At 37.2% G+C, this 26,276-nt stretch overlaps 1 protein-coding gene across 7 annotated transcripts; it reads left to right on the forward strand.

Moving 5' to 3' along the window:
• Window positions 1-1,235: 1,235 nt before the first annotated feature.
• Window positions 1,236-26,276, forward strand: LOC107659018 (tumor protein 63-like). 7 transcript variants are annotated; one of them, XM_016447788.1, is made up of 12 exons: window positions 1,236-1,419; window positions 6,917-7,165; window positions 16,132-16,318; window positions 16,417-16,532; window positions 16,806-16,915; window positions 16,997-17,133; window positions 17,359-17,441; window positions 18,141-18,265; window positions 22,234-22,376; window positions 23,722-23,924; window positions 24,013-24,106; window positions 24,915-24,991. In XM_016447788.1, the coding sequence occupies exons 1-11, from the start codon at window positions 1,378-1,380 to the stop codon at window positions 24,088-24,090; spliced, it is 1,473 nt and encodes a 490-aa protein (XP_016303274.1). In that variant the 5' UTR covers window positions 1,236-1,377; the 3' UTR covers window positions 24,091-24,106; window positions 24,915-24,991. The 7 variants fall into 7 exon arrangements, with proteins under 7 accessions (XP_016303274.1, XP_016303267.1, XP_016303270.1 ...); XM_016447781.1 differs by having other exon boundaries at window positions 1,237-1,419; window positions 23,722-23,905; window positions 24,904-26,276; XM_016447784.1 differs by having other exon boundaries at window positions 1,237-1,419; window positions 23,758-23,905; window positions 24,904-26,276.

Here is a 26,276-nt window from a genome sequence, read left to right on the forward strand (position 1 = left end):
TGCCAGCCTTAGGAACAGATAAATGAACAGTTTTAAGTCAGTCTGGTAAACAGACCAAATTTAGCGCATTTGGTTGGTAGAAGTATGAGTTAATTTACAAGTTTGTTGGTTTGTAAAGATGGTTTTGAATCAATTGATGAAGTATCTGATCATTTACAGGGCAAATATAATAAATGAGATGTATTGCATAGAGTAACAGTTTAACAAATTTCATGACTGGTCACCTTGCATTTATGTAGTGCATAAAATCACGGTAGTAACTTGAGCTGAAAAGGGATTTAATGGCATTTCTTCTCTATCACCTGATGAATCTAACATAAAGACATTTAAATATTCACAAAGAAGTGGGTTGGTTCACCCCTATCTGAAACAACATTAGTGTATTCAAAACAAATCTACACCAGTCATCTCTGATAGATACAAGCTGTCAACAGTAGTCTATTGTTTCTCATGAGACTGTCATAGGGCCATGCTAGAGGCTCTTTGGCTGCTGGATTCTTATGCAAACAGGGGCTATGGATGCTACTACTAGAGAGAATTTAGTGCTCTAAGGTCATTGTAGAACTATAAAGAGGATTCCCTCAAAAAGCAAGAGAGAATTGTGTGTCTGGGGGCTCCATGTTTCAGTGCAAGTCATTTACTGTGTCTCACAATTCTATCCATCATATTTTCCCCCGTTATAGTTTATCATGTCATCAAATACTAAAATTATTAAAGGTTTCAATTGATTTAGTTAAAAAATAAATCTAATTTATAGGTCATTTATCTGATTTAAATTTTAAGTGTGCTTCATTATTGAATTAAAATAAGTCAATTAAATGGCTGACCTGATATAAGTCCTTTTGACTAATGTTTTAAGGTGTTAGTGCCTTTTTCATTATCATCACACTTGCACAGATTTTAATTAGACACGTTTATTTCACATTTTACTTGTTTTAAATGTGAAACATTTAAGTAAAATAAAATCATTTCATACATTAAAAAATACTTATTTGTCTAGATAATATGTAAAAAAAAAAATGCAATCATGAAAAACAATAGCAATTAAATAGTTGCTTTGGAAAACATCTAGGTCTAGTGCTTCGCAACTCCTTAGGGTTAAATCTTAAAGGAAGCGCCAGAAGACGGGCAACACCTTCCCAAAAGTAGGGTGTGGTATTGGACTCAGGTATTGGACAGGTAATTTCTCAGGACCTCCCTCTTCGTCCCTGGTATATATGGCAATCCCATTGAATTCCTATAGAGACTTTAAGCCTGTCCCGTTCACCACTGTAGCCCACATCACACTTTTAGGGGATAAAAGAAGAAAAACAAGGGGTAAGAATCCTGGAGCCTGTGGAGCAAACAGCGGCTGCACTGCTCAACCTCAGCGCCAATATGTTGTACCTGGAGACCAATCCTCCCACATCATACAGTGAGGTAAGGCCCTTACGCTACCGCTGCCCATCTGGAGATTGAGTTGGTCCCAGTGCTAAATTCTGGGTTCTCAGGGAACCCTCTGGAGTGACTGGCAAGAGTGGCATCAAAAGTAGGCCTTGTAAAGGCTTTAGCATATATATTGTGTACCGTAGGTTTTTTGCCTCTTACGGTGTTAACCAAAAAATGTGATGGGATGCTGTTTCTTATGAATATGTTGTGATTTGTGGTCCTAGTATAACACTTTGCATATGATATTTTTTTTTTTTTACTTAATTATTGGTTTTGATTTCTTTGTGCACATGTTCGCCAATTTGTTTTATATCAACACTTTAGAAAGTGAAATGTTTGCATTTAATAAGTCATTGGTTTGAACTGTGATAATGAATTTTACAATGATGTGTGGGTGTGAAAAATCGGACGTGCGTCTATACAGATAAAAATCAATGTGTATTGCCTTAATGGTTTGCCTAGCTGCAGTTTTGTCTATGGTGTACGGTGCTCTTAGGTTGAGTCAAGGTATTTGACAAATAATGGATTTGTCTGGGACGGTGAGACTGATAATCTTGTTTGTATAGAACAATGGGCTGCGATTGCTTTGAGAAAGTACTAATGGAATCTACTTTTACTTAAGCTTAATATCACTCATTGAATGTTTACCTTTGTTTACAAACTGCTGCAGCAGGGGTTTTTTGTGTATATAAATACATTTTTCGTTATGTGCAAAAGCCTTTCTTTAGCTTAATTTGTGCAATTGCACTTAAGTCATTTCAAGTCATTGCACTGCTGTATCAGGAAAGGGGAAAAAAACAATTAATAATACTTTAAGCCCATATAATTGTGTGAGGTGTCAAAAGGATCATGATTTCACAGCTAAGCTTGAATTTCATGTCAGGTTGCTAATGTGTTTTCGAATCGTCATGGATGATAGTTATCAAATTTCTGGGTGTTTTTTTTTTTTTTTTTACTGCAGCAATATGCCAACACTGATACATGGAATGCACATTTATTTATTTCCCCAAAATTATACTGTTTTGACTTTTTTAGCATTATTTATTTTTTGTAATTAATTAAAAGCTGAATAAGTTGTGAAAACTTTTATGAAACAGAACTTTCAGTATAATGTATAATGCAACTTAAGCTTATATCTTGAGCATTCTAAGCCATCTAAGATAGTGGCCGGATCTGTGTTTGTTGTCTAAAAGCACCCCCATTCTTTCCTGACAGGTGGTAGTTCAGACTGTGATTTCAGTGCTGCCATTCTCTTGCACAAAGCTGTTGTCAACACAACACCGTTAGCTCAGAGACAAACCTATTGGTAGAAACATAGTCCGGTCTCCCCCCACCTCCCACCCCTCCTTGTGTTTTTAAAGCTGGCTTAAGGTAACCAATCCACTGCCCACACAGCTTTGATTAATGCTTTTATACGCTCTGTTTCTCACTCTCTTTAATCATGGTAGGGGTTACGGGTCCGTAGACACGCATGTTTTGTGTTGTAAGAGGAGACATGGAGGTGCAAGGAATTTGAGAAAAAAGATGGTACTGTTTTTGCAAATGTTTTAGATGATGGTTCAAATAGATCAAATGTGGTAATTTCTTGAATTTGTTGCATCTTAAGCTTTTTTTTTTTTTGTGAGGTGAGGTGAGGTTCGATTACTTATAGTTTTAAATTAAGGTTTGGTTTTGCTCTTTGACAGCAGGTTGTCCCTAAAGATGCGTCCATCTTTCTCTCATCAAAAGGGCTTCAGGTTAAACTCCTGCTCATCTGACTGATAGATTCTGGAGCCGCTTTGAAGAATGTGTGCATCAAAGTGAACCTGAGAAGTCTAGGAATTGTAATTTTTTTTTTAACTATGGTGCAAAAAAACAAATACAATCATCTGCTCTGCCCAGCCCACTGGGTACGAAGTGCGAAGTGCGAAGAATAATAAGAGCATTCCCACCTATCCCCCCACCCCAATTTAGTGCTTAATGCTTTCTACCCCTGTGGTCACTCATCAAGGCCTCACAGATGTTCTCAGCACCCATCCCGGGTTACAAACTGCCCAGGTCACTGGAACACACCCAGGAATGGCAGCCATTTCACCCCCAGGCCAGGGCAGCCTCAGCTCCTGTCACTACTCTTGAGTTAGGAATCCTCATTTTGCTCTCAAACTCTAGACTTAAGTAGTTGTTAGAATGAAGTAGTAATTTAGTGGTTTTGGCCATTAGGGTTCATCTTGTGGAAACAGGAACAAAGACAGGTAGCATTCGAGGTTGAAAATCAACTGTAATGCTGGCACTGCTGACATCTGTCAACAGCACATTGTTAGAATGCATTGTTAAAAGATGCAACTGCAGTTCTCTGTTTTACCCTGGAATTCATTTGAGACTGTCAATCCAGAAACGAAAAGGAAATCTTAATCATTGGTTATTTTACTGTAACATAAGAAACTGATAAATATTGAACTTTTAGATTGGCTTGATTTTAGAAACAGCCATATTTATTTTTGATCGGGGTAGAAGAGGGTTTTGCTTGTAAACAAATCAGAGTGGTATATGCTGTATATATTATTATAGTATTACCTTTATGCATTTGGCAGACCTTATTATCCGAAGCAACTTCGCATTGCATTTCAGTTCATGCAATCCCTTGGAATCAAACCATGACATTGGTGTTGTTGGTGCCATGTTCTACACTTTGAGCTTGTTATATTATATTATATTATATTATATTATATTATATATTTTGTTATTATATTATATTATATCATATTATATTTTTCTCTTTCATTTTAAATTTAAACTGTGGGAAGGACTGAGCACCCCCACTGTATATAAATATATAATAAATATATAAACTTAAACTGGACAATATTGAGGTCATATAGATATCAACATATGTTGTGTCATTTCAAAAGCATCATCTCGTAATTGGAGATTACACCTGCATTATTATTATTATTGCTACACTTTTTTCCCACTTGTATTATAAAAGACAGACGTGGTCATCTGATTTATGGTTCTGCTTAAGCATCTTGACATCCCAGAGGCTCACTCTCCAAGGAGGCTATAAACAGGCTGGGATTTTTAAGAGCAGCTAAAGCAGTTGTTATATGGTTGTTGCATTGTGGAGGAATAGTATTTGATAAAAAAGGTGCTAGAGAAAATCACAATATGATCAAAAAGGTGGACTAAATACGAAATAATGTTGTTGTACTGGATGTTTTTTGTCTACACAATTTTGAAATGATTTAGTAGTTTCTTAATATTTAGCACACTTGATAAACTTTGCCCTCATTTTATTATCAGTGCAAACTTCAATGCTAAGTATCGCTAAAAAGTCTTAGAAATTAGGAAGTTTGGGTAGTTTGACAGATGTGTCTTGTATGTTAAAATAAACCATAAAGTGCAATTACATATGATAATTTATTCTCTGATCATTTTAGAATTTTTGTAAACATCTGAACATTTTACTATACACTACACGAGACCAGCTCTTGGGGTTAAACTATGAATAGGCAAAGATGTTATTTACCAGTGCATTCATTTATACTTTACAATCTCTACTTTTTAACCAATAAATTATGTTTTTTAGATATTAAAATCTATATTATATTATATTATATTATATAATAGCTGCATTGCTTTTTTCCCCATTGCATTTTTAAAGTTTACAGGCTTGTGCAAATTGTTCTTCTGATTAGTTTAAGTAAATTTCAAACAAATGCTAATGTATTGCTAATGGCATTAAGTAGACGGTGCACTGCCCTACACCTCCCTAGTGGGATCAGACACACAGACTGACTTGCGTGGCCTTACTGTCTCTAAAAGATTCCATTATGTCCTAATTGCTTCATTGTAAAGAACGTGTGTGTTTGAGAAGCGTTGTTGAGGCTGGAGGGTACAGCTCTAGTGTTTGGGTCCTCTTTGTGTGGGTATGTGCGTCTGCTCTACAATGCGCTTCTTTTCATACACCAATAGACCTGGTCTATTGTTTCTTCAGACAGGCTCTTAAAAGCCTGAGACTCATTGTTTCCAGAAGGCTGAGCAGACTCGTGGCACACACACTCACACAATGACCTCTGTCTGTACATAGCAAATGGCACCTCTTTTCTTATGCCCTACGGCACTGTTAGAGGTTTGTTGAGGTCAGTGATTTGACCCACTCTCAGGCGTGTAGGTGTACAAAATACATAATTATAAAAAAAAAGATCTATATTTAATCTTTAAAGATTAAGACTTTACTTTTTTTTTCATCCCTGATAAAAAAATTTATTATCAACATGCATTAGTCATGTTTATTGTATATTTTGCCCCACTAGTGATTCACTTGAGCCACCAGCAGCACCGGGAGAATTTTGTGTGAGAGAGTAAAAGAGAAAGAGACAGGAAAAGAGAGAGAAAGAGGAATAAGCGTGCAAGCTGGACAGCTGTCTCCATCCATGCCTGAAATAAACAAGGGACTCGGTTGAGATTAATGATGGTCTAAAGTGCCATACAACCATGGCACCTCATCCAGGAATGTAGTGTGTATAAATGGAAAGGAATGGACTGGAGGAGTGGGGTTGGAGAAGGCTGGCTTACCTCCAGAACATTCTTCCTTCTCTCAAATGACAGTCATTTTAATTCCTCTCTGTGTCTTCACTGGAACAAGGCAACAGGAGCCGTGTGAACTGTGTATCGCCCACTTGCTGTACCCACCTTCCTTTGTTATCACTGCATCTTCCAGTTCATCTAGAGTCTTTATTCATTCCTACAGACCTCACCAACAACCTTAGAGCAATTAAAGCAGGCTAAAGACTTAATTGGTCCTAAATTATTTACATTGTAAACAACTGCAGTTTCACACCTTTAGAATAAAAAATGGCTGGGATAAAGAATGTCTTAACTGACACTTCAAATTAACTCAGAATTAGCTACTTATACATTTTAAGACCCTGTTAGTCACTGTTAGGCTACTTTAAATTTCTTGGATCATCACATACTGAATCATGGCTTGGATTTTTTTCCCAATACTTTAGATAGTGATGTTGTTTTTTAGATAAAATCATCTGAGTGACAGCATAACTAGAAAATGTACATCCTGTAAATTATTCCTTTTTACATTATGCATCACTATTCTTTTGGTAAGCCTTCTCATCTGTTACAGTTGACATATCTGCGGCTGTAATAGAAGGACATTTACTGCCTTTCTTTGCACAAGTACACAAACAGGGCTATTTGATGAACAGTTTAATAAAGAGCATAACCTCTTGGGTCCTAATTCTCTTTGACTTGCATATACTATACAAAGACTTATTTAAGTCTGCCAAGCACTGGCTGTTATGCACATCATCTGTTTCTCTAAGCCCACCATTACATCATAGCCTGATGTATTAACATCAAAAGAAGCCGTATTGTGGCAACAACTCATTAATATTTTGTTGAATATTGCGTCTTTGTTCGTATGACACTTCTAATACCATAAACACTTGAAAAGATTTTATACTGATAAAAATACTCTCTGTTTTTCCTCTAGCCACAGTATACAAGCCTGGGGCTTCTCAACAGCATGGATCAAAATGGTGGCTCCACCTCCACCAGCCCCTACAACAACGAGCATGCTCAGAACAACGTAACGGCACCATCACCCTACGCCCAACCCAGCTCCACCTTCGAGGCCCTGTCTCCATCACCTGCCATCCCATCCAACACAGACTATGCTGGCCCACACACCTTTGATGTGTCCTTCCAGCAGTCCAGCACAGCCAAATCAGCCACTTGGACGGTAAGACATAGTGGATGTGTATGTGTGACACATATGACTTTTATATAATTTTTTCATTGTTATATATTCAATATTGCTAGTAAACTACAAACAAAACCCACTTATACAATTATACCCAAAAAAACAAAAACAAAACAATTTCATATGATTTCATGTGGTTAGGTATTGGGGCCAAACCAATTCGGGAGCATAGAGAGGAGAGCATGTTGTCCCTTCAGTCTATATTGGGGTTAAGTGTCTGGCTTTAGGGCAACAGCCAAATATTTCCTGGGGCAGAAATTGGACCTCCTGCCCTCTGGTCACAAATCACTCATAACCATTCATCCCATTTGTACATGGCATTTATCTGTGAATTTAGTTTTTTGTTTTTTGTATTATGACAATGCATTGTGGTTCTATGTTACACAAAGATCAAGACTGTGTGATGTGCTAAACAAAAGCAGTTCATTTCTGCTGTCAAGGGTTCTTCTTCCTCCAGGAGGAGAGTAAAGTTTTTACCTGTCCGATCTCAGCTTTAGGCATTTCTGTGATCTATATGAAAGTTTTCAGTTACAAAACTCCGCCTGGCCAAGGGAAAAAAAAGGCAGGCGTAGGTTTAAACTGGTCTGTTTTACTGCAAAGTAGACTACTACTTGAGATTTGTTGTCTTTTTTGAGTGTTTGCACAAAATTAGTTGAAATAGTTGCAACCATATACAATTTACAAAAATCTTAATTAAATTATGTAAACAATAAAATGTATAAAAAATAACTAAATAGTTTTGATAAATTTATTTTAAAAAAAATTAAAAATAAATACAAATTTTGGAAATTATAATATACGAAAAGAAAATTCTATCCAAAAAGGGCCATGTCTGACCCCTACTGGTGAGCTGTTTGATGGTGCAATATATCTTTTTCATAAACCGCTATGTCCACATAGCGGAAACAATGCGCATCAGTGAGCATTACAGTAGCTGTGTCACTGTCACTGTTTTGCATAGATAGGTGTCACCTAAACCAACTAAACCCGCTAGGCTAGTTGTAGCAGCACGGGAACGGGGAGCCTGATGTCTATCAACCAAAAAGTGGCTTTCGGTTGGACAGCGCACCCTAGCGGTTGCTATCTAGTTGTAGCTACTTAAGGTCTTAAATCTTATCTCCACACCGTTACCTAAATTTACTGTATGTTGGCAATAAGAACTATGACAGTTATGTAATTTTGCGCTACATGTGGCTAGGCTAAATTGAGAGCTTCAGTGGAAGTTATTTAATCACAAACATGAAATGAGATAAATATATGATTATTTTAGGCTAATTGATCCCAGCCATTATAAACCAATGCCTCATTAATCTTGAATTTGGCAGATTGTGGTCTTGAAAAACCAGTGAGTCAGTTGTGGTAATGCTGTCTCACATCGTTGAGTAAACAAGTTGAGCGGAGTTAGGTTTGCGAGTTGCTCAGTGCTCATTGGCTACAGTGCAGTGTGGGATTGTGACATTTACCCTATTCCCACAACAGCCTTTGTCATCCTCACTCCTTGACTTTACCAATACCTCACCGTACTTAGAGCAGAATTCTGGGTGTGAGAAAGACACCACACCCTTGGTTGTCTCATTTAAGACATCCCTACTCATTCATATTTCCGTTTCTCACAGTGTATAGAAGGTTGTGAAGAATATCTCTTCCTTTAATTTAATAACAATTTAGCCAAATGAAAGGCATTGTTGTTGCTTACATTTAATGTAACCCACACTTGTTCTTCGTACACAGCTCAATCTATCCTGCATATAGCTTCCATGACACACACACGTATTTCCTGGCATCGCATCCTACCGCTCCTCATTTACGGGAAAGCTTTTGCTATCCTGCTTTTTTTTTGTTGATGTCAATGATAAGACAAACCATACATGAACCTTTTTTTGTTTGTTTTCAATTTTCAGAGGAAACCCATCCCCTCTATCATTTTCAGTTCACTTTTTTTGGCTTGGAGCCTCCATTTGCATTTTCCTGTCAATCTGTCAACAGCGCATCCAACGTACGGCACAGTTTTGTTTGCCCATTGGTTCACTTGTATAGAGCGCTGTGACCGAAGGAATGCAACCACTGGAGTTGTTGTCTCAAGAAGTGAGCTGGGGATTAGAAGAATGGGTCAGTAATACTCGTGTAAATACTCCATGCCTTCCTCCTGAACCCTGCAGTGCCGAAGGGGCTGTTCCTTGCTCAATGAGTAAAGCTTGTCGACTGCGTCTCTCATAATGCCGCAGGAAAAGGAGATGAGAACGAGGATAGAAGTTGGGGGAGGACAGAAGCGCTCAAAGAGACGAGTTTTTTTCCAGCGAAAGGTGGCAAGATACGACTTGTCCATGGAACATCTGCAGGCCCGTCCCACGCCTCGTGAGATGGAGCTGAGACTTGTTTGTGTCAACGAGCCTGTCGAGACTCGTCTGACATTGCCACGTAAAGCCCTAAAACCTAGAGCAAGCAGAGGAAGAAGAAAGGAAAGGAGGGAGAGGTTAATTTACCCAAAAAAATCTGGGGTTGAAAAGATTTTTATGATAGGGAAATGATTTCTAAGAAAGGCATATCTAGAAAAGCCCACTTCTCTGACAGGTTCTGTTTGGAGATCCGTTGTTCTTGTTGTTTTGTGTCTTTGAACAATGAAAGATTACCTGTGCTTTTAAAGACCATGCAAGAGGTAGAGCTGGACTGAGTCAAAGAGAAGATCAGTCTGTCAGCACCAGTATAGCCGCCACGTCTGCTTTAGCTCACTTGCACGATCATAATCTGCATCTTCTCATGCAGTTGAGATGCCATAGTGCTACCTGAAAAGGTCCAGCATCTACTTATTAGACGTGACCTTAAATCCCACCTTTTGTGCAACACCTTCAGAGTGTAATTGAACGAGAACAGAAATGCAAACACCTTCATTTTCAGCGAAAGAAGAAATAAAGGTAGCTGTAAGGAAAGAATTTGGCAGCACTCAGGGCGACCATTGAGCAAAACGAGGGGAAATCCAGCATAATTACACCAAAGCTTGTCACACGTTTTCTGGGAAAGATCACATTTCCAAAGCATATAATTTAATCACAGGGCATTAACTAGTGCCAGGAAGCATGGGGGCATTTGTTTACATCACTAGAGAAAGTATGAATCTGATGAGGGTTGGTTACATGATGATCTTCCTCCAAATGCACTACAAACATGGCAAGTTATTGATGTCTGAAAACCAGTTGCATTTAAACCTTGATATGTATGTTTTGTTTCATTGTTTTGTGCATATTTTTCACTTTGGAATCAAATTAAGTATATATGCATGAATACCATGCAAAGTTTTCAGGCATGATGAGCAACATCACAGCTGTTGATTCGCTATTCAAAACCGTAGCTGCATGCATTTTGCTCAAACTAAGTTGTGCAAACATGCACTAGAGCAAACATTTGTTGCCCTGTTTTCCAGTGCAATGCATGAGTTATTAGCTGGAAGAACTATTATTCTAGCAAAAAATGTTTAGCACAGATAATGAGCAATGCCCTGTGAAACTTGCTTTTGAACGGCATTGCATTTTCCTATTGATAATTATATTTTTGCACCCTATGCTCAAAAGTTTTATTTCAAATGTTTGGAAAGCAAAACTCTGTACATGGGTATTTTTATCATTGCGCCAAAGAGGGGAAAAACACATTTTATTTATTTCCCAATGAAACAGGTTTTGGGCAAGACAACAGGCGTGACAGTACATGTCAGGTATGAGGTGGGACAAGACCAGAGGCGCCAGAGCATTGGGCCAACCCGCCCTGCCATGCTGAGACACGAATACAGCCTTAGCCTGCAGCCCTGCTCTGTTCAAACACACTCAAACTACAGCTGCAAACTTGTCACAACATGTACAACACTGTATGTGTGTGCATTTGTTGTTGGTGTGACTGCGGTTTTACTGTGTGCACATCTCTGTGTGTGTAGAAATCTCTTGAAGAAACCAGTTTACACTGCCGTTCAAAAGATTTTTTTATGCTCATCAAGGCTGCATTATCTGTTTTTTTTAATAATGTTGCAAAATATTGCAATTTTAAATCATTGTTTTCAGTTTTAATATACTTTATGATATTTATTCCTGTGATACAAAGCTGAATTTTTATCAGCCATTACTCTTCAGTGTCACATGGTCCTCCATCATTCTAATATGCTGATTTGTTATCAATGTTGGAAACAGTTGTGCTGCTTAATATAAATATGAATTTATAATTAATACTTTATTCAGCAAGGATGTGATCAATTTAAAAAAGGTGATAGTAAATACTTTTGTTTAGTTAAAAAATGTTTCTATTTTGAATAAATGCTATTCAAAGAATCCTGAAAAAGTATTACACATTCCAAAAAAAGATACAAAGAAAATAAGCAGCACAACTGTTTCTGCACATACTAAAAAAACGTTGACATTTAGTCTAGAACTACAGTAACATCATGTTCACACAGCGCACACGCCTCTGCACTTACTCCCGATTTCTCTCAACATGACGAGAGCTGTCAGTCAAGACATAAGAAAAACAAAGTAACTGGCGTTACTTATTTGAAAAAGTAACTCTGATATTTCCTTCTAAATTGAAAAGTAATGCGTTACTTTACTAGTTACTTGAAAAAAAGTAATCTGATTACATAACTCGCGTTACTTGTGATGCATTACACCCAACACTGCTATTAACTATTTGATTGATGTTGACAGAACTAAGTTGAAGTACTAAAATCACAAACTAAAACTGAAAGTAACTAGAAAAGTAGCTAAATAGAAAAATAAAATGTCATGTTTTTTTGTTTTTTTTTGCATATAAGAAAATTAATCCTGAAACTTGTGATTATTGTAAGGTTATTCGATGACTGAATAAAAAACTTATTTGACAAGAAAAATAGAATGTCAAAACTAGACTGTCACACTCTCAAATCCCCATTTTCTGTTTAAACAGTTACTCTAAACCGTGTGTGTGTGTGTGTGTGTGTGTGTGTGTAATTCACATTTTAGCCCATGACTGGAACATAATTACACGTTAACACCACTGTGCCCCTCCCTGTAAAAAAGCCAATGCCTCCAATTCATCAGATCACTTTGTGGCCCCACCCTTGATGTATGTATGTGTGTGTTTTGTGTGTGTGTTTTTCCCTGTCAGAAGCGGCTTATTTGGCCCCAAGCAAACACAGCAGCCTCCACACATATTTGCATTCTCAAAATTTGTTGCTTTAGGGCTAGAATTGGTACATCAACTGCTTTGTTTATGTGGTAAGGTTTGTAGGTTGGAGTTTACGATGTTACAAAATATGAAAGAACGGTGTTTGTTGTCAGTATGTCAAGCTTCTGTCATTTATATCTGTCTCTGGCTTTTTTGCCGGGCCTCTGTGTGACTGACCCTTTGGCATTCATGTCTACAACTCTCTCTTTGGTCCTACAGATCTTTCCTCTCCCCTTCTCTCTCTCACTCACCTCATTTAACTGAATGACAGGAGCGTACAGCGGCATATCAGGTTGGGAGCAGAGGGGCAATTACAGTTATTTATCTTTCTTTTTTTACAGAACACCTTTCAAAAAAGCGTTCAGTTCACGCACAAAACGCCTTCATCATCCACCGGTGAAAGCACCCTGGCGCTAAATTAGTCACAGCTAAAATGGGTCAAGTCAGTTCTGACAGTGCAGGTGATGAGTGTAGATGCTTCATGCTGTTGATATTCTGATGAAGACATCATCAGCAACTGATATGACAGGACAGGGGCCAAAAATATGGACTATTCAAATCTATTTTCAGTGCAGCTGACATAAAATGTGTACCAAAAAAGGCTTAAATTTGTTCACATTAGTAAATGCATAAGTCATAAACTAACAATGAGTTTTTGTACTGTATTAATTAATAATGATATGTGTATAGCAATTTATTAACTTGTTAATTTGTTATTTTTTTATATAATATTTTAATGTGAATTAAATGTTAATATTTAACATGTAAAAATTTATTCTTATATGCAGAAATTAACATTATGCTAGATTGTTAAGCTTTGGTAAAGATGTTTTTTTTTTTTTTCAATTTGTTATACCAGTCACTTCAGGAAATGGCCTGCGTGTTTGTGTGTGTGTGTGTGTGTTTGTGTTCTTGTCAAGATTGTGTAATACTCTGAAAGCTCTCAAGCAGGTGTTGGGATGAGCTCAGCTCATTGGAACACTTCATATCAAAAGTTAATAAAGATGGAATTTAATGTGGCATTGTTCTTCAAAACAGCCCCTGGCAACATTCACAGCCCTTTCTTTCTTTCTTTCTTTCTTTCTACTTCTGCACCTTTTCAAATGAACTTGACAAAGATTTCTTCACAGTTATTTTCCATGTACTTGATATGCTGCTTTCAGCGCAAGAATTAATTTAAAGAAAAGTATGGTCTGTGCTATTTTTCTTGAAAAAGAAGTGATGTGCAACCAGCCATTATCTACAATACAAAATGTGTGGCATACCATTAGTTTTTGCAACTTTGGTGGCTGAGTGATGATTTGCAGTTGTCACAATGTTGGCGGTCACGCTTTGTGGTACTGTTTAATCATGTAGATCTTTCTTTTTCACCTATTGTGTATGGTTAGACAGTATCTTAAACACCTGACGATGCTGTAAGTATGAGTAACACCTGAGTGTTAGCCTGTGGTGATGAGGATGATTCAAGCACACAGTGTGATGCAATTGTGACTTTTGTGGTCAGTGACACCCTGAACATCAAGCTATCATCAGTGATAAAGAGGATGTTGGGAAATGCAATTGAGATTACCTCATACAATTTGTATTTAATAATTATATGTACAGGTACATTTTCATTTTCATGTTACACATTGAGAAACTATAAACCCCATTCCTGAAACTCCAGCAGAGCAAACTTCTGTTAAAAAATTAATAAATAAATAAAATGTAAATTGTTGATTTGAACATGTCAATTTATGTTGGAATGGTATTATAAATGATTTAGACCATTGGTTCTTAAAAAGGGGGCCGAGCCCACTAGGGGACCTCAGCAAACTTCCAAGGGGCATCAAGCTGGCTTAAAATGTTTTAAAACGAGACAGAAAGAAACAAAACAAAAATGATATATTTATTAATTACATTTACCCCAAACTCCAGAACTGGACTTCTGACTTCTGACGTGGACTGTGACGTTACAGTCGGGATCACTAATAGTTACGCCCCCAACATTTGCATATACCCGCCCATGTTCTATGCCAGCCGCCAGCCGAACCTGCACAGCCGAATCATCAGAAGTTCTGCAGGTATTGTGAAGAAACAAGGGAGGATAATAGCGAAAATGGCAGATCATGCAAATAAATGTTATGTTCCAGGCTGTGCAGGGGATGTGATGTGCAGGGATGGGTTGGTGTCTGTATTCAGAAAGGCACGGAAAACAAATAACACGTTCTAATAAAATAACAGGAGCCACTAAAGGGACATGGTTAGCTGCTTGCTAGCGGTAGCCTGTTACATTTCAGTACATAAGATTTCACTTACCACATAAACAGAGTAAGGAGAAGTGACTGAGGATGATGGCGAATGATTTACAGATCCTGAGCACCACTGACAAGCATCTGATCTTGTAAAATGTGTGTTAAGTACTGCCGCTGTAGTTTACACAGAGCACATGCGATCGCAAATCTCGAAAGTGAAAGTAAAAAGCGATCGTGCATTCGAATATATTAATAGCGGCTCCCTGATGCCCGCATTTTATATACAGTATAATTACCCAATGATATAACTGCGAGAGAGAGTATTGGAATATACATTTTCCCTGTGTTTCCTTCATGCTGTGTGAGCTACTGAAATGAGCCAAACTGTGAAAAAGCCAATCAGAGCAGAGCTCAACTTTGAGCCGCACTTTGAAACAGCCAATCAGAGCAGAGCTCAACATTATTATTCATGACCCTTCCAAATAAGGTAAAAACAGGCCATTTAATTCTAGGTACAAATCCTAGGGTTGTAAATGGACATGTAAAAGCAGAGCTCAACTTTGAGCCGCACTTTGAAACAGCCAATCAGAGCAGAGCTCAACATTATTATTCATGACCCTTCCAAATAAGGTAAAAACAGGCCATTTAATTCTAGGGACAAATCCTAGGGTTTGTAGTAATGGACATGTAAAACCGTTTCTGGAGATTTTTTTGCCCTTACCTAAGCCAGATAGATACCTTCTATGTAGATATCAGAGAACAATTAAAAATATTGTATCAATGCATTCTGTGGCACCTTTAATTCATTTTTATTTTAGTATTTTTTAGTACTGGTGGGTCAAAAAATTTTAAAGGTTTAGAACCACTGATTTAGATTCAAATAGACATTTATTTTACTCGTTTTATGACATGAATGAGGCCTATTAAAGGCATTCAAGGGCAAGTCTAAGCTTCTCATTGCTCAACACTAGAAATATCATCACATCAGTGCAATAATTTTAACAGCAGATTTCTGTGTCAAAATGGTCCTGACGTCTTCATAGATTAATCATTCTTCAGGTGATTTGGAAAGCACATTTCAGTGTCCTTAATCACAGGTATATCTTAACCTGTGACAGCTGTAGGGCAGATCCAGAAGTCCTGTCGCCTAAAGCCAGCTGCTCTTCCCTTTAAAGACTGTTATATGGTACTTTTTCCACTAAAGGGTTGCCAAACTGCAGCTGTTTTATCTCTACATTGCCTGTGTTTGTGAGAAAGGCTTCTTTTCTTTTAGATAAAGAAGTGATCTTTGATGGGTGTTTGGTAGTTTAAAGCAACTACTATTACATTTGATTTTTTTTAAATAACTTAGAAAAAAGTAACTTTTTAAACATTTAAAACAAAAGCGCTCAAAGCAAAAACACTTTAGTACTACAGATTCAAATGAGCTTATATTGTTAAAATAGGAGTGCAGTTTTATTATAGATGTATAAAATAAATTTCAGTTGTTTTATGGCAGTTACTAACCAAACTCTTCTCTCTTTTCTTTAGTACTCCACAGAACTGAAGAAGCTGTACTGTCAGATTGCCAAAACATGTCCCATTCAAATCAAGGTCCTTACCAACCCACCCCAGGGTGCAGTCATACGGGCCATGCCTGTCTATAAGAAAGCTGAGCATGTTACCGAGGTGGTCAAACGATGCCCGAACCATGAACTGAGCAGAGAGTTCAATGACGGTATATTGCTTCTCTAAACGTGTTGTCTAGAAAAGCGATTAAACATGTTTTTAATATTAAGCTTTGTGATATAATTGACGGACTTTTGTGTTTAATAGGCCAAATAGCCCCACCCAGTCACCTGATTAGGGTTGAGGGAAACAGTCATGCTCAGTACATGGAGGATTCCATTACTGGGCGTCAGAGTGTGCTGGTGCCTTACGAGCCCCCTCAGGTGAACACACTCACACACACATTTCAGAGAAACCTGGCTGTCCGTACATACAGTGGGTACGGAAAGTATTCAGACCCCCTTAAATTTTTCACTCTTTGTTATATTGCAGCCATTTGCTAAAATCATTTTAAGGGGGTCTGAATACTTTCCGTACCCACTGTACACTGCAGTGCTCACCTGAAATCATTCCCAACAGATGTTAATTTAACATAACCGCTCTAGAGAAATGAACAACGGTGAGTAGTGTATGACACAATTGTTCCCTATTAACAGGTGGGCACAGAGTTCACAACCATCCTGTACAATTTCATGTGTAACTCCAGCTGTGTTGGCGGAATGAACAGACGTCCTATCCTCATAATCGTCACTTTGGAAAGCAGAGAGTAAGACCTTTTTAAACACTGGATTGTATTCCCCTCGAGGAAATATAGAAATATGCATTAATTGCTTGATGGTTTCTTCAGTGGTCAGGTTTTGGGTCGAAGGTGTTTTGAGGCTCGTATCTGTGCATGCCCTGGACGTGACCGCAAAGCTGACGAGGACAGCATCCGTAAACAGCACGTCAGCGATGGCACAAAGAGCAGTGAGGGTACGAAACGCCGTAAGTAGTGCTGGGGGCTGGTGACTGGGCTTCATCTAACTAACACAAACATTTGCATCGCATGTTTCTTATTCCTAGATAGTTCTTACCTCCATACATACTGCATGCCCTTTTGTACAAACACACACTGCAACTTTTCCACCTGTTCTGTGCTTTAGCTCTACGTTTTGTGCTTAAGATCTTGTATTACGGCTGTTTCACTTCCTCTATCTCTGTCTTCCACAGCTTTCCGTCAGGCCTCTCACCTCTCTCAGCTAAACTCCATCAAGAAGCGAAGATCCACCGATGAGGAAGTGTTTTGTCTGCCTGTGAGTATCTCAAATGTGTTTTTCCAATGTAAATATTCACGAGGGGAATGTTGTTGGGTTTTTTATTTATTTTTTTAAATCCACTTTTAAAGATCAATCTGCATTGTCTTCCATTCTGTTGCTCATTATTTAACTAATTTTACACACATTCTTTGTGAACGGTCCCTTACTTGATAAGGAAGTGTTGGTAAACATTTTATGAAACCTGTTTATATTATGCATATTCATACTATATAATCCATTACAAAGCAGGTTAAATATAATTATAATAATTGGTTATTCATAACTGTTATTCATAATAAAAGTATAATTCATAATTTTTTACATCAATGCATTGGGTGTACTCACAATAAATTATCAATAAAATATTTTACAGCATTTATTAATCTAGGTTAATGTTAATTTTTACATGCATGCTTTTATATATACTATTTTACATATTTCAAATTGTACATGAACAGTAGTGTATTACAAATTAACATTAACTTAGATGAATGAATGATGAACACCTTACAACACATTTAGAATACTTTTACATTTAAATTTATATGTAGGCTTTGCAGAAAGCGTCGCACAACTATTTGACACTGAAAAGATAATCTCTCATTCTTACAGTAGATATTCAAAGTGAAGAATTGAGCATAATTCAGGAGTCTGTCATCCAGGCTTACCCCTTCTCTCTCTTTCTCTGTGCTTCAGATTAAAGGCCGTGAAATCTATGAGATTTTGGTGAAAATCAAAGAGTCTTTGGAACTTATGCAGTTCCTCCCTCAGCAGACTATTGAGTCATACAGACAGCAGCAGCAGAACCTACTGCAGAAACAGTGAGTACCTTACACATGCAGGAAGATTCCCCAGTAAAAATGGGGTGATACCACCACATTTGAAAATTAAAAAATGTTTTCATAATCTCTTCGTTTTTATAATGTGACTAGCCACAGTCAAACTATAGGCACATACTACACTGTGTTAGCAAGGTCCACCCACAGATTGATATTTGTGTGTCAGTTTTTTAATAACTTGATCAACTTTATTGCTTGGTTTTAACACTTATGGATTTGAATGTGATTGCTCATTGACTGACTGTGAACTGACTTTGTCATTTAAGTATTTGGTTTGTTTGTTCAGCAATTAATTTCCGCCCCATCTGAGAGTTTCTATAGTGCAAACACTGGAACTTAACGTGGCAGTTTAATTCTCTCACACTGATGGTATAATCTTGGCTACTGCATGAAAGTATGAGGTTGGATTGCATCTTGCATGAGATTTGTGTTGTGCATCATTGATGTTGTTAGCCCTTAAGCAAACCCTGCTGTTATGATCGATATAAATTCACACAGTATTAATAACTTTTAAATTCTGCTTGGCTTCTCATTAAGGGTGTACCTTGCTGAGATGGTGCTCTGATTTATTCAGCCCCCCCATTTTATGACATTCGAATTACCTCAGAACTGAATCTGAGTCAAACAAGTTTAAACTCTGCCTACAAATTATTATTGGTCTTCATGGTAAATGCAAATTTAGTCTGTACTCAGCCATTAGCATTGTTTTCTCAGAAATACATTCTGTATCTGCTGTAATAGTGCTCAACAGAGGGGGAGGGAGAGACCTGTAAATTGTGCTTTAAATGAGCCGTGTCGCCCTTACACTGGGATTTGGATGTCAATGCTTTTCTTCCTGTAAATTTCCTTAAGACAGCTTAAAGCATCCACACCCAACTGAGCTGTTCAGTCATGACGTCAGTTTGTAGGTCAACTGGATTCACCATGGATTCCCTAGGGAAGTTCTAATAGCCTGTTTTCCATTATTGAGTAAATTAAAGAGTTCGGTTACGTAATCACACATATATTTTGGCAATTGTAGTCATTATGTTAGCAATTGTTGTAGAACAGAATGTGAAAATGGTTTAATAATGTTAACCACAGACCACACTATACGTTTAAATCACTATTCTAAAACCACATAGATGTTCCCAAGGGAACCCATGGCTCAAAAATGCTTATTCTCTACTGGGTTTTAGGACTATAAGCTGCTAAAACAGCTCAAAGTGCTCTGTTTAGTGTGTAGAAAGGCTGTTGATTTTAAGGTTCATTTGATCTTCTCAAGCTTTGGTCTGAGCTAAATGACTAGGTAGCCATTTTTAAAACTGTCCCATTGTAGGACAAAGACGTAACACACGCTGTGAAATTTGCATCTTTTGACTCTCCTAAACTATCATTTGAGTATAGCATGTTAATGCAGTATATATTAAAGGTAGCCTCATGCTTGTTCTGATTTTTGGTTAACATTTCCAAGCAGCAAATGTTGTTTGATCCTTATCAGCATTGTCTGCATGCTGTTACTTCTCTCTTTCATTCATAAACCTGTTTTTCTAACTATACTTTTTTTCTTCCTTTTCAATAAAGCTCCTTCTGCCTTAGATTCAGTGGGTTGGGTGTTTTACTTTGTTGATTTTCCTTTTCATACTTTCTCACTCTTTCTACAGTTCAAACACTGAAATTATTCCTTCCTTAGTTGCAAGGTACTGCCACCTTGTGGAGAGATTGCACATTGCTAAAATATGAAAAAAAAAATCATGCATCCTGTTTTGTTACTGTATCTGATGTTTCATCATTGTTTGAGACTTTCAATAGCTGACATCATTTTTTTTTCATCGCATTTAAATCACATAATGTAAATTTATTCAAATGAATGATGCTTGAAGAATTTGTATGTGCATAATTTTACAACATACCACATTTCTTTTAGGCAAATACTCTGTACAATTCAAGTTTGATTTACTCATCATCAGCTGCTTATCATTGGGGTCTCTCTCTTTCTATTATTTAATGATACAGTCTAATATCTTTAAATATTGTCACGTTCCGTTCTTCCTGACATTTTGCTATTCCTCCACTTTTTCTTTCCTTCTTCTCTCTTGCCTGCATTTTCCCGTCTTTCTATTTCTCACTGTCTATCTTTGGCTCTTTCCTACAGCCTGTTAAGGGCCCGTTTGCGCTCTGAGCTTCTGGACCCAATAGGTGAGCAGAAGAGGCGCTTCAGTGCTTCCTGAAAGTAGGAATCACATTCCTCCTCCCTCAGAGCATCCCTCGCTCATCTCTCTCCATCTCTTCTTCATCTCATCCTCTACCCCTCAAAGGGGCTCCCTGTGCTTCTCCAAACCGTCACCTGTGGTAACTCCTAGACTTTTTCTATGCCACAAATAAGTTGAACACAGGATTTTGTTTCTACCACCTAAACACCTCGTTTTAAATATGTGAGCTCTCAAGTGAAGTCATTTTAGATATTTTTGGAAAGTTCATTGCATGATTTTGTCCCTCCAAAGTGTATTATCTAGACTATGGCGCTCATTTATCAATTGAAATAATCCATTTGTGTGTTAAATTTGCTTACCTTACAGTCAGATTTAGTTGCATTAGTATTATTGTTCAATCATCTGAAGTGTCAAAAGTTTCTTAAAACATTTCATTGTCCATACTTTTATTAATGTTTCTTAAAGGGCCCTTGTGACTGAGGCAGCTTGTTTCCTCAGCATTTATTGTGTTTGTTGGACTGATCTGCTGGTATTGCACAGAAACCCATTGCACATAAACAGTATAGCAACTTCTCAGCTGACCACCTTATTTCTCTCTTTCTCTCTTCTTTCCATCTGTTTTTCTTCTTTCTATCTATCTAAACAATCCTGGATGTCGAAACTGACCAGGAACCAAGCACACATCTTTTTTTTTTTATGGGACTCATAGTTTTTTCTGTAAGATCTTGATGATGGTTCATCTTAAATAGCTTTTTGTTTTTGCCTCTGTCTTCATTTTATTATTGGAGCTGGACTCGAGTTGTCTATAAATATGGGGGGGATAGACTTTATCGATGACTGAATTTTGATAATGCTGGTCATGTTTTATAAAGTGCACTGCTGGGCAGTAATTTGTGTGTTTTGTCTTGATTATTTGTTCATTTTCTTAAATATGTATTTTCTGCTGTGTACATGGCAGTTAAGAGAAAAGGAAATGAATGCTATAGTGTTGACAGATTCTTTTGTTGTTTCATATGAAATGAATGGTTGTTGTATTCTCAATGGCTCTTGCACTTTTGTCAGTTACTACTATTCAATAAATGACTTCTCTGCTTTTGTGTTCCTATCCCTGCTCTTCCTCTTTATTCTCTTTTCTTCTCCTTTATTTCTCGACTGTTCTTTTTACTTGAATTGTCAGGGGCTTTTAGTCAGGGCATTTAAAACTATCAATAATATCAACAAAGAAAGTAACATTCAGAATCATTTAAAGGGCAATTCTTACTCATGTCATTCCAAACCTGTATTATTATTATTTTTTCCTATATGGAACATAAAATATATTTTGAAGAATATAGGTAACCAAACCATTTTGATTAAAAAAATGAAACTATAAATGTTTGTAACATAATTAAATTATGGTGTTTTCTTTGTATGTGTGAACTATCCTTTTAATATTATATTACACATGTAGTTCATTTAAAAATGTTCATTTTTATTTGTTATTTACACTTAAAGTACCACACATGTATATGGATTTAGTTTCCTCTCAATGTGACTTTTAACCCATATGCATGTTTATACCTCTTTGTTAAGAATTACAGAACTACACAGACATGTTCTGTGTTTCTCCACAGTTTAGGCCTTCCACAGTGTCCAAAACATTCATAGAAAGCATTTAATCATGACAAGGTTGCACATTTTCTGTAATGTCCATGTGTAAGCTTATGCAAGAGACTTGGCTTCAGTAATACAGAACCTGTATCATCTTCTCTCCCTCAGGAGCTCTCTGCCACCCCAGTCTGCCTTTGGTTCCAGCTCACCCACCCTCTGCAAGAACAAACTGCCATCAGTCAGTCAGCTCATGAACCCCCAACAACGCAACACACTCACCCCATCCAGCATGTCTGGAGGACTAACTGACAGTAAGGCCTCTATAAAATCATTAATCATTTAATTAATATACGTATATTCATAGTTTGTCTACAAATGTGGCAGTGTCGGTTAGGGCTAACAAAAGATCTTATATTCGAGTTAAAGTGATTTCGGATCTAAATTGTACAGGAAGAAAGTGAACCCTTTCTCCCTAGTGAAGAATACCCTGTCTGGGCTTGAGAAACACTCAGTTCTCAATGTCAATCTGACAGAGTTCCCTTTTAAAATTGAACTAAATCTTTGTGGGACAGTCTGCCTTCCCTTCGGCACACTTTGGCACTGTCAAAATGTACTTACACATGACAAATATGCATTCTCCTTTGGCCTGCTGTGTGAAACGTGCCTCAGGTTTCACATGTTCTGAGATTACCTAATCCATATTTAGTGCCCTCAGGTGTTTGTTATTTCAGTCAATTTCAGTCAAAGACTTGACAGTTTATGTAGTGTGTGTGTGTGTGTGTGTGTGTGCATGATATATATATATAGGCTATAATAAATGTGGGCAGGATGGGGACAGAAAATATTGCATGATTTTATATTATTGGTAACACATTACAATAGGGATAAACATTAGTTAATGCATTTGCTATCATGAATAAACAATGAATAATACATTTTTTCCATATCGGTCAGAAGTTTGGAATCGTGAACATTTTTTGTAAATGTTTTTGAAATTAGTTTGTTATGCTGACCAATCCAGCATTTATTTAATAAGAAAATAAAGTAATATTGTGAAATATTACAATATTTAAAAACAAAAACGGTTTTAACTGTAAAACATTTTTTCAGTATTCTTTGATAAATAGACAGTTCAGTTTTTAAAAATCGTACTCACCCCAAACGTTTGAATGATATTGCATAACGGTTTCCACAAAAATATTAAGCAGCAACTGTTTTCATCATTGATAGACATGTATCTTAAGCACCAAATCAACATATTAGAATGATTTCTGAAGAATAATGTAACCCTGAAAACTGGAGTAATGGCTGCTAAAAGTCAGCTTTGCTACCACATAAATAATTACATTTTATAATAATTATTATAACAGAAAGCAGCTTTTACTGTATTTTTTATTAAATAAATGCAGTATTGCTGAGCATTAGAGACATTAAAAATAAATAAATTAACAAACGCCCAAACTTTTGACCGGCAGTGTATTCTTCATTGTTTTTCTCATGCTTTTTTCATTATAGTTTGTACAAATTACTATGAACAAGTATTATGCTGTAAAAGTTTATATTTTATGATTAGTTCCTAATACCTAATGCATTAACTGATGTTAACACATTGAACCTTATTGTAAAGTGTTACCATTTTATTTCCCTTCTTTTGAGGTTTATTACAGTCTCAACCCTTTCCCCTCCCTTCAGTGACCCCTCCCATGATGTGCGGCCCTGTTCCCATGAACACGGACATGAGTGCCCTGAGCCCCACCAACCCCCTGCAGCCTCAATTACAAATGGTGCCCTCTCACTGCACACCTCCGCCACCCTACCCCATGGACAACAGCATTTCCAGGTACACAAATACACTTACAGTAAGTCTCTCTGAAATGGCTCACAGGTGAAAGTGTTATAGCATTACTGTAATCATGTTTTAAAACTTCTGAAATCTGTCAATTTCAGCTTCCTGTTGAGGCTGGGCTGCTCAGCCTGTTTGGATTATTTCACAGCCCAAGGACTGACCAATATTTACCAGATTGAGAACTACAATTTAGAGGTGAGGAATTTGCCTTTCTCCTTAATGTTTTTCATATCAGTTTTCATTTGAAAAAGAAAAAAACTATTTAGCAGGTGCATGTTAGAAGGTATAATTCATGCAAAAATTAGAATTAGCTGAAAATTTACTCACCCTCATGCCATCCAAGATGTATATGAGGTTTTTCTTCTTTATCGCAACTGATTTTGAGAAATTTAGCAACTTGCTCACCAAATGGATCCTCTGCAGTGAATGGGTGCCGTCAGAATGGGAGTTCAATACAGCTGATAAAAACATCACAATAGTCCACAACACTACTCAATTAACATCTTGTAATCTGAAAAGCTGCATGTTTGTAATAAATCCATCAAGACGTTTTAACTTTAAACCTCTATCCATATTATTGCAGTACATACAGAGAGAAAAAAAGAGAAATATGCAAAGATCATGCACTGTCTAAAACAGATGAATATGGTTCCAAACAAATATTTTGCTGTATTTTGAGAGGACAACAGGGGATAGATGTTTTCATTGGACTCATTTTGTTAAAGTTCAAACATCTTGATGGATTTTTTTTTTTTTTTTTTTACAAACAAGCAGCTTTTCACTTCACAAAACCTTATTTCGTCAGCGAGTTGTGTGGATAATTTTTGGCTTACTGTGATGTTTTGAATCAACATTTTTAACTCTCATTCTGACGGCACCCATTCACTGCAAGAGATCCATATCAAAATATGCGATCTAGTGTGTCTGGGTTGACGGAGAGATCAGAGCAGTGGCTACTGTATTCATGAGCTCTGTGGTATATCTATCCACAGGACTTGTCCAGGCTGAAGATTCCCACAGAATTCCAGCACATCATCTGGAAAGGAATCATGGAGTATCGACAGACCATGGAGTTTTCTCCACCTCCCCACATCTTGCGCACCTCTAGCGGGACATCCACCGTCAGCGTGGGCTCTACCGAAGCCAGAGGCGAACGTGTGATCGATGCAGTGCGTTTCACTCTTCGTCAGACCATTTCATTTCCTCCACGAGACGACTGGACCGATTTCTCTTTTGACCTGGCTCCAGATTCTCGCCGCAACAAGCAACAGCGTATCAAGGAGGAGGGAGAATGAATCACAGTGCATCACAGTTCACAATAATACACATACATACAATGTCAACAGTGCACATTTACTGCACACACACTAATGCGCTGTTTTATATTAACACACTTGGTGTTGGTCCAGATCGTTTCACAGTTTTCCTCTGCAAGTGATGATTAAAAAAAACTGTGAGCCTCATAGTCTAGTTCACTTAAACTTAAATGGGCAGATAAAATGCACTTAAAGTCCTTTATGGTTTCATTTTTCTTCTGGTGGATTTAGCTCTGGTTGTCATTTCAAGCCCCTTTATTGAACGCAAACAGCTGTAGCTGAGGGGAAATGGTGCTTTGCTAAATTGTCGTTCTTACTGTTTCTTGAGACAAAGCACTTAAGAAATGCTAACATATTGTTACTACTTGCAAAATACACACTGAACTTTTGGGGTTTCTTTTTTGTTACATGGCCAAAGGTATATTTCTGTTTTTTTGTTTGTTTTCCTTTTCCTCCCAGCAGGAGCTTTAGTGTTAATTGTATTCTTTGTGACGGTCATTCCTTACGGTTGAACAATGTCTTTTTTTTTTTTAATGTTGACGTATGTCAGCTTTGATTGTATGTATTTCAAATCGCACATGGTTCGTTTCTTTATTCTCACAGAAAGTGTTATTCATCCATGGTGTAAGACTGATGTTGTCATGTAGCCTTTATGTAATACTGTAAACCCTTCTTTGTATCTTTTATTTGTTGCAAACACTCTTGATACTAATGCATTGCAGTGTGTAAGTATTGAATGCTTCTGACAGTTGTGGTAATCCATAGACATGCGGTTTACTGGCCTCTAAAAGTATAAAAGTGACTTACATAGATACATTGGCCAATGTGTTTATACATTGGCAATGTAATGTGGCTTCAGTATTTTTTAAAACAAATTTCCACTTCACTTGATAGTTATTAGCCTGTTGTGGCAATATTGTACAGATTTTTTATTACGCTTTCATGTGACAACTGAGTAAACCATTCTTTATCAAACTATTAAGGAATTATTGTAAATATTTTGCAGTGTACTTTTGATATAAACAAAATAAAACAAATATTGACAAATA

Source organism: Sinocyclocheilus anshuiensis, unplaced genomic scaffold, assembly GCF_001515605.1.
Source record: "Sinocyclocheilus anshuiensis isolate Anshui unplaced genomic scaffold, SAMN03320099.WGS_v1.1 scaffold311, whole genome shotgun sequence".
NCBI lineage: Eukaryota > Metazoa > Chordata > Actinopteri > Cypriniformes > Cyprinidae > Sinocyclocheilus > Sinocyclocheilus anshuiensis.